The sequence below is a fragment of the Podarcis vaucheri genome, assembly GCF_965113315.1.
Source record: "Podarcis vaucheri genome assembly, chromosome: 7".
NCBI classification, from domain to species: Eukaryota; Metazoa; Chordata; class Lepidosauria; order Squamata; family Lacertidae; genus Podarcis; species Podarcis vaucheri.
In genome coordinates this window covers 11,760,272-11,769,339 of record NC_138765.1, presented here as the reverse complement: position 1 = coordinate 11,769,339, position 9,068 = coordinate 11,760,272, and the positions used below count along the sequence as shown (strand labels likewise).

At 48.2% G+C, this 9,068-nt stretch overlaps 1 protein-coding gene across 3 annotated transcripts; it reads left to right on the top strand.

Annotated features, from left to right (window-relative positions):
* Nucleotides 1–2,515: 2,515 nt before the first annotated feature.
* On the top strand, nucleotides 2,516–8,558 carry LOC309536962 (cell adhesion molecule CEACAM18-like). 3 transcript variants are annotated; one of them, XM_082231384.1, is made up of 4 exons: nucleotides 2,516–2,700; nucleotides 3,548–3,916; nucleotides 5,973–6,064; nucleotides 8,305–8,558. In XM_082231384.1, exons 1-4 carry the CDS (start codon nucleotides 2,658–2,660, stop codon nucleotides 8,365–8,367), a joined length of 567 nt encoding a protein of 188 aa, XP_082087510.1. In that variant the 5' UTR covers nucleotides 2,516–2,657; the 3' UTR covers nucleotides 8,368–8,558. The 3 variants fall into 3 exon arrangements, with proteins under 3 accessions (XP_082087510.1, XP_082087511.1, XP_082087512.1); XM_082231385.1 differs by having other exon boundaries at nucleotides 5,973–6,095; XM_082231386.1 differs by having other exon boundaries at nucleotides 5,973–6,105.
* The last annotated feature ends 510 nt before the right edge of the window (nucleotides 8,559–9,068 follow it).

Sequence of the window (9,068 nt, the reverse complement as noted above, 5' to 3'; positions counted from 1 at the left end):
TGGATACTCTGCGTAATGAGGGAGCTTGCCTGGAGCCTTATCAAAGGCTCAGGTTGTTAATCACATCAGAGGACTCGACCAGAGGTGTCGCTCGGTCGAATGCAAGTCCGACAGTAACTGGGTACAGAAACGGCTCTAGGGGAGCGTGACTGGTACAGTTGCACCAGGCGCAGAGCAGCTGGGACGCTGGAGGAGGGGCCACCAGTATTACTTCAATGGAAGGCAAGAGGCAGGGGAGCAAATTTTGGCATCGAACAGGGCACCACTGACATTTGACGTGCCAAGGTCTGTCCCTGCTTGGTATTCCAAGGGCTAATGCATGGATCTGCTGCAGCCCAAGTCTCATTCCTCAACGAGCAAGCAGACAAGCACACAAGGCTATGCATTCCATGCTTACAGATGCTCGGCTTCAATTGTCCACACTGGTGGTGGGCCTGTAAAAAGGAGAATGCCTGTTCCATTGAGCATCCATCAAGGCTGCAAATAGCGGCACTGTTGTGACGTCCAGTCCACTTCCACTGCACCCATCTGCTTCTCCCGGCTACAGCAGAGTATCTTGAGCAGAGGTGTGTCTGTGTGAAAGGAATCTCAGCCATGCAGTAAAACTCTCGTACAACAGCTGCTTCTATTCTACTAAGCTTTATTGTATAGCAGCAAAACAAACATTTCAGCCAGGAGAGAGCGAAGACATGATAAAAGCGTTCACATAACAAAGTACGAAACCCATATGTGAACACCCCCCCAGTGACAGGATATCATTTCCCTTGAGCTGTTAACTCTGTAAGCTCTGGGCATCCTCAAAAAGCCTTCTGGGAAATGAGATATAACGAATTTAAAAAAATGTTTAAGGTGACATTTGTCAAGAAACCAGAAGCCCTTCTTTCGGGGATAATTGGATCTGAGATACCTAAAGAACGGGGGGGGGGGGGTATTTATGTATATGACCTCAGCAGCCCAAATGGCATGTGCCCAGAGGTGGAAAGACGAATATGTCCCAAATAAAGAGAACTGGCAGCAAAAGTTACTGGAGTATGCAGAAACGGCAAAACTTACTAGAAGATTAAGAGCTAAGAAGATAGAATCTTTAAGCATGAGTGGGGATTGTTTGTTGAATATCTAAAGAATGATTGTAAATGACTTAAAACATTAGCAGGATTGATATAAACACGTGCAGATGGTGATATTAAAATTTCGAGTACAAGTGATTCATTATATTTAGGTTTTAATGTTGTAGATGCAGAAAAAAGAAGATACAACTTATGCAACTACAGAAAGGAGAGGAGGGTAGACCATAGTATATTTAAATGTATAAAAAGATTTTCTGATATGTTTTATAAAATGAGAAAACCTGAAAATGAAAAATGTAAACAATAAAACCAGTTGCTTACACTGATCCTTCTAGTGCCTCTGCTCCCCCTTCTGGTCAGGAGGGGTAGTGATACCAGGAACTCACCATGATCAAAAAATGAAATTGATGGGTTTTTATGGGACGCGGGTGGCGCTGTGGGCTAAAGCCTCAGCGCCTAGGGCTTGCCGATCGAAAGGTCGGCGGTTCGAATCCCCGCGGCGGGGTGCGCTCCCGCTGCTCGGTCCCAGCGCCTGCCAACCTAGCAGTTCGAAAGCACCCCCGGGTACAAGTAGATAAATAGGTACCGCTTACCAGCGGGAAGGTAAACGGCGTTCCGTGTGCGGCTCTGGCTCGCCAGAGCAGCGTTGTCACGCTGGCCACGTGACCCGGAAGTGTCTCCGGACAGCGCTGGCCCCCGGCCTCTAGATGTGAGATGGGCGCACAAACCCCAGAGTCTGTCAAGACTGGCCCGTTTGGGCAGGGGTACCTTTACCTTTTTAAGGGACCCCAAGGGCCATCTAGTCCAATCCACTAGAGTGCAGGAATCTCAGCTAAAGTATCCATGACAGACAGCCATCCAACCTCTGCTTAGAAACCTCCAAGCAAGGAACCACGTGCCTTGAACTCCTTGGAGAAAGCTTGGACTACAAATGTGAAAATACAATCACCTAATTGGTAGAATGTGAAATTTGAAAGTGCCTGCAATAGACCTGAAGGGACAAGTCCATACAGTCCCTCCCCCAGTGGCGTACCATGGGTTGCCAGTGCCCGGGGCTGTGAGGAGTGAGTGGGAAACAGCCAGATTATGCATGCGCATTCAACTGCCTAACAGTATCTGCACCACTCAGGAGAGGTCACTTCCTGGTTTGCCTGGAGAAGCCGTTTGAATTGAGCCTAGTGATGGTAGTGCACAATTGTATTGGAGCAGCACCCGGTGATGAAATTGTGCCCCCCAAAAATTTACACCCAGGGCAATCACCCCTCTGCCTCCCCTACGCTACGCCACTTTTCCAGCCAAATCACAGCCTCAGATAGATATATAAATTTGTAGTCCGGCTATCTGAGTGGGACCCCATAAAGGGCTTCCCACTTCCAGTTCAACACAGTCCAGGCTGCTTTGTGACCTCCTCTGGTTGCCTAGGAGATCGCAATGGGGAAGGGGGCTGCTGACTGTGAGGCCTCCTGAGCTCCAGTAGGGGAAAGCCTAGGGTGGGTCGTGAGCAGGTGGGTCCAGCTGATGCCCCCAGCATTGGGAGCAAAGAAGATAAAAGGAACCCAGGCATCCAGCCGGGCATAAAGGGAATCTCCCATGATGCCAAAGACCTTCAAATCTCCACTGCTCCTTCTGGCAGGTGAAAGATTGGGGGCTCCCTGTGGGGCAGTGGGGGTTAACATAGTGATGGTGTGGGGAGGAGAGAGACCCAGATCAGCTGTGCTCTAAAATTGTGGTTTGGGAAACAGAAGGCTATCTTGACCTCCACATTAAGGTAAAGGTAAAGGGACCCCTGACCATTAGGTCCAGTCGTGGCTGACATTAGGAAGAAGTTCATTAGGAAGAACATTAGGAAGAACTTCCTGACAGTGAGAGCTGTTCGACAGTGGAATTTGCTGCCAAGGAGTGTGGTGGAGTCTCCTTCTTTGGAGGTCTTTAAGCAGAGGCTTGACAACCATATGTCAGGAGTGCTCTGATGGTGTATCCTGCTTGGCAGGGGGTTGGACTCGATGGCCCTTGTGGTCTATTCAAACTCTATGATTCTATGATTCTATGACTCTGGGGTTGCGGTGCTCATCTCACTTTATTGGCCGAGGGAGCCGGCATACAGCTTCCGGGTCATGTGGCCAGCATGACTAAGCCACTTCTGGCAAACCAGAGCAGCGCACGGAAACGCTGTTTACCTTCCCGCCAGAGTGGTACCTATTTATTTACTTGCACTTTGACATGCTTTTGAACTGCTAGGTGGGCAGGAGCAGGGACCGAGCAACGGGGGCTCACCCCGTTGCGGGGATTCGAACCGCCAACCTTCTGATTGGCAAGTCCTAGGCTCTGTGGTTTAACCCACAGCACCACCCGCGACCTCCACATTGCACAGTTGCAAATGTCTCTGATTGGGGTGAAAACCCCGCAAGGGTTACTGTGTGTTATTGGCTTGTTCCTTGACCTGAATCTCTTGCCTCTTCTCTCCCCCTCACCTCCCTCAGCCCATATCTTGTTTTCTTCCTTTGTGTTTCTGGAAGCGGACCAGAACTTCACCCTCCTCATCACCGTCCAGCCCTGGTTCCCCCAGGTAGGAGGGGAGGTCTTGCTGATTCCGGAAGAGAGAAAGGAGAAGGTGGACACCTGTAGCTGGTTCCGGTGGGATACAGCTGAGAAGAATCAGATCTTGGTTTATCAACCACCTCCAGTGAAAGATGTTCAATACAAAGCCTCGTATACTGGGCGGGAGTCTGTGAACACGGATTGCTCCTTGCAGATCAAGAACATATCAGTCTCAGATATCACGTACTATATAATGCAAAGAAACACTACTAAGGAGTCAGAAGTGGGGCAGATATTCTTAGTGGTCATAGGTAAATGTTTCACATGCCCCTTCTTAACCTACACAATCTTTCTTCCCCTCTTGATATCTCTCTACAGACAAGCACTGCATGATGATATCATCTGGTGTGTCAATGATGTTTATTGTGTCTTGAATCTGAATAGGTATTTTGGTTTCGTATATTTAGCAGTTGGGCTGCAGCTCAGTGTATCTATCTGGTACACAGGCTGAGACCCTTCAACTAATCCAGAATGCGGCAGCTAGATTTGTGACTGGGAGTGGCCACCAAGACCATATAACACCGGTCTTGAAAGACCTACATTGGCTCCCAGTACGTTTCCGAGCACAATTCAAAGTGCTGGTGCTGACCTTTAAAGCCCTAAATGGCCTCGGCCCAGTATACCTGAAGGAGCGTCTCCACCCCCATCATTCAGCCCAAACACTGAGGTCCAGCTCTGAGGGCCTTCTGGTGGTTCCCTCACTGTGAGAAGTGAGATTACAGGGAGCCAGGCAGAGGGCCTTCTCGGTGGTGGCACCCGCCCTGTGGAACGCCCTTCCATCAGATGTCAAGGAAATAAACAACTACCTGACTTTTAGAAGACATCTGAAGGCAGCCCTGTTTAGAGAAGTTTTTAATGTTTGATGTTTGATTGTGTTTTTAGTATTCTGTTGGGAGCTGCCCGGAGTGGCTGGGGAAACCCAGCTTGATGGGCGGGGTATAAATAAATAAATAAATAAATAAATAAATAAATAAATAAATAATAAAGTTCTGCATGTACAGTGGTACCTCGCAAGACGAAAAACGCGCAAGACGAAAGAGTTTTCCGTTTTTTGAGTCGTTCCGCAAGACGAATTTCCCTATGGGCTTGCTTCGCAAGACGAAACGTCTTGTGAGTTCTTGCGAGTTTGTTTCCTTTTTCTTAAAGCCGCTAAGCCGCTAATAGCCGCTAAGCCGTTAATAGCCGCTAAGCCGCTAAGCCGCTAAGCCGCTAATAGCCGTGCTTTGCAAGACGAAAAAGCCGCAAGACGAAGAGACTCGCGGAACGGATTAATTTCGTATTGCGAGGCACCACTGTATTAGGTTTACTATTTATTAGGGGACAGGCCCTAGCTCAATGGGTAGGGCATTTGCTTAGCATGCAGAAGGTCCCAGGTTCAATCCTGGCTTCTCCAGGTAGTGCTGGGGAAGACCTGGCTGGAACCCTGAAGAATTCATAGAATCAAATAATTGTAGAGGTGGAAGAGATCCTGAGGGTCACCTAGTCTAGGAATCTTTTTGCCCAACATGGAGCTCGAATCCACAACCCTAAGATTAAGCACCTCATAGTCTACCGACTGAGCTATCTTGTTGAGTCAGTGCTGGGCTAGTTGCACTGACTCATAGAATGACAGAGTCAGAAGGGACCCGGGGTTCATCTTCTCCAACCCCCTGTAATGCATGTGACCCGTATGGGGATCGAACCCACAACCTTGGTCTCCTCAGTACCACACTCTAGACAACAGAAAGCAGCCTCTTTTGTTTCTTGGGGAGGATGATGTGCTTGGGTTCAGCCGAACGAAAAGAATACGGAGAACTGTAAACAGGAGCAAGATATAATTTTAGCAACTCAATCTGTGTAGGACCATAGGAAACTGGCGATCCTTGTTCATCTAGCCCAGGGCAAAGAGCACGTCTCCATCCTCATCCAGGGAAGCAAGGGTTCAAAGGGCAAGGATGGAGAAGTGGGTTGGCGAGGGTTACAGCCAAGAGAGGAGGTGTGGCCTGAGGACCAGGAAGAGAAGCTTGGAGGGACGCAAACTGCTCACCCCCCGAACCTAGACATGGAACTTTCTCTGCTCACACTTTTAGCCTTGAGGCCGTACCACGTAGTGAGAAAAGAGGGGGGTTTTGCCACAGCAAGCGTGGGGGAAACGGAAGGGGAACGATCTTTTCGGAAACCATCTTGCGCTGCCTCAGTGGCCCTGTTTGGTCTCCAGGACCGATGGAGAGGATGGGGAGAAATGCCCTTGGTACCTGAGATAAACAAGAGACAAGGAATTACGGTTCTCCTTCCTACTTCTCACCTGACCTTTCTCTGTCTCTCCAGAAAAGCGAGCCGACACGAAAAAAGGGGCGAGCGTCTCTGGAGGAGCCGTCGCCGGGATTTTTGTGGCTTGCATAGTCGGGGCTGTCTTTCTTGTAGGCCTGATTTCCTACACAGTCAAACAAGGTTTCGTACGGTAATGTAGATAATTTAACAGAAAGGGAGAGGGAGAAACAGAGAGAGAGAGAAAGAAAGAATATCAGACAGTACTTCCGGCAAATTTGTCTCGGATGCAGGTAGGGTCCGGGCCGGCTCACACAGGATGCAAGGCGAGGCAACTGCCTCAGGTGGCAAAATCTGAAGGGGCAGCAGATGCAGCCTCCAATGAATGCATGGTCTGGGAAGCTCCTTAGAGGCCGGATCTGTCGGCACCTCGGCAGCAGCCCCCCCTCAGGCTGCCTCTACAACAGCCTTTTGGCCAATAGGAGGCACCGCCGGTCTTCTCCCGCCCTAGTTCCCCATGTCAATCTTTATCCCACCTCCCATTTCCACTGTAGATTTTCGCTCACCCCTTCTTCCCTGGCAGGGTGCGCGCGCCATTTTGTGGCATGCCTCAGGTGCCGAAATCTCTTGAGCCGGCCCTGAGTGGGAGGATGCTGTTAATCACTTAAACCGTGTATTTATTACAGTGACCAACATCACCTTCGTTGGTTGCTCTGACTTTTTAAAAGTTACTGTTTCCAAGGCGATAGCTATAAACGGTGCTTTTTTCCCCGGGGGGGGGGGTACACAGGGGTACGCAAATCCCTAAACATTTTGTGAAACTAATGGGAGAGGAAACTAAAAATTTAAATAAAAATTAGTTTCTTCTCTAGCACTTTGAATCGTCAGTTCGGTTTCTATCCCCGATGGTGGCCTTTTGGCCGTTTACTGTATTTATCTTTCCTGATTCGAACTATAAAATGGTGATGTTCTTGAGCCAAAATGAGAGGACCCCTAAACATTTTTAAAGGAAAAAAGCACTGGCTATAAAGCTATGAGAATGGCAGACCCTCCAAGTATCCCTATTTTCCAGGGATAGTCCCGGATTTACAGAAGCCATCCTGGTTTCTGATTTGATCCCGGAATGTCCCGTTTTACCTCAGGACAGCCCTATTTTCATCGGAGAAATGTTGGAGGGTAGGCGATATGAGACCCCCCAAGCCAAGGTGATAAGTAACCATAGAACCTTTAGAAGGCAGGCCTGCATAGCAAAAATAAATAAATACAAAAAGTTCACTGTTTTATTATGTTTTTAAATATGTTGGAAGTTGGCTGGAGCAATCCAATCAGATGGGTGGTGTATAAATAGTAAAATTGTTGCTGCTGTTGTTGCTGTGTTGTTATAGAATAGGGCGTTCTTATTTTCATAGGAGAAATGTTGGAGGGTATGGGATGGGGTGCTCAGAAGACCTTCATTTGCTGAAGCACTGTGGGTTAAACCACAGGGCCTAGGACTTGCAGATCAGAAGGTTGGTGGTTCAAATCCCTGCGATGGGGTGAGCTCCCGTTGCTCGGTCCCTGCTCCTGCCAACCTAGCAGTTCGAAAGCATGTCAAAGTGCAAGTAGATACGTAGGTACCGCTCCGGCGGGAAGGTAAATGGCATTTCTGTGCGCTGCTCTGGTTTGCCAGAAGTGGCTTAGTCATGCTAGCCACATGAACCGGAAGCTGTACGCCGGCTCCCTCGGCCAATAAAGCGAGATGAGCGCCGCAACTCCAGAGTCGGCCACGACAGGACCTAATGGTCAGGGGTCCCTTTACCTTTAAGTGATGCTGAGACTATCCTCCGGGAGGAGGCCATGTGAAGTCCAGGGGTCCAGCATGTATATCCAGAAGTTCTCCCTCTGAGAAATCCAAGAGTAGATGTTGACATTGGCTGCCAGTTCATTTCTGGGCTCAGCTCAAAGTGCTCACCTTAGTGTTTGAAGCCTTAAACGACACAGGCCTTCAATGCTTAGTCCTCCACCTTCCCTACAGATTCCCTTGGGTGTTAAAATTGTCAGAGGGAGCCCTCCTGGTTGCTCCACCACCCTCAGAAACTCGGGAAGGTTGGCCCAAGAAAGGGCAGTCTCTATGGCAGCTCCTAAGTCATGGAACTTCCTCCCCATTGAGATGTGTCTGTCACCTTAAGTTTTTGGTGAAAGCAGAAGATGAACCTCTTTGTCCTGCCTTTTGATGCCTGAGATGCACATTTACAACCCACCTTATTTCTCTTATTGTACATTGTTTTTAATGTTGTATTTTAATTGTTGTAACCTGCTCTGGAACCTTAGGGTGAACGGGTGGGGTGGTGAGGGTGAAATAATAATGGTGGTGGTGGTTCTGGTTTTCAGCCTATGATTGGTTCTCTTCCAGGTAAAAAAAATAGCCAATAGTGCAGAAAACTCTTTGGAGCCAATCCCAGAAGAGCTTCCTTGAGTTCCATGGATTTTATGTTCCCCATCTCCCCAAGAAGAGAAACTCCATTTATTTGAAAATGATGATGGAAGAATCAAGAGCCCCTTGATAAGCATCAGCCTTTGTACCTAGCCCAAACCCAACAGGGCAGGGGAAAAGCGCACCATCATGTCCACTGATGAAATTAAAAACAAAACAAGAAAACCCTCCAACGCTTAGTTTTGACTATATTCGTACTTTGTGCCAGAGATTGTGGAGACAGGACTCGCCATATTCCAGAGTTGTGCATTGTGTTATATTATAATATTATTGTAAGTCACCATGAATAGTTCTGTAGGACATCAATGATGAGAACCATTGAAGGAGAAAGTAAACCAGGTTATGAATTCTGGGCTTATAAAAGCTCAACCTCCACTGTTCTCACTGGTCCTTCCAGTACCTCTGCTCCCCCTTCTGGACAGGAGGGGTAATGACACCAGAAACTCCTCATGATCTAAGAATGGAATTGATGAGTTGGCTTTTTCATGTGCCTATCATGATAATTTGTTCTATCTGGCTATTGGTACTTAGCTGGAAGGGAAGACAAGACACCCAAGGATCCAGGTTGTTAGGAAACCTCTATTTCCACACACAGAGCTACAAAATTCTAGAGTTTCTTGGGATGAAGGGCTTGCTGTTAAACCAACTGTTAAACCAAACTACAAATTGCATCTCTTTGTGGG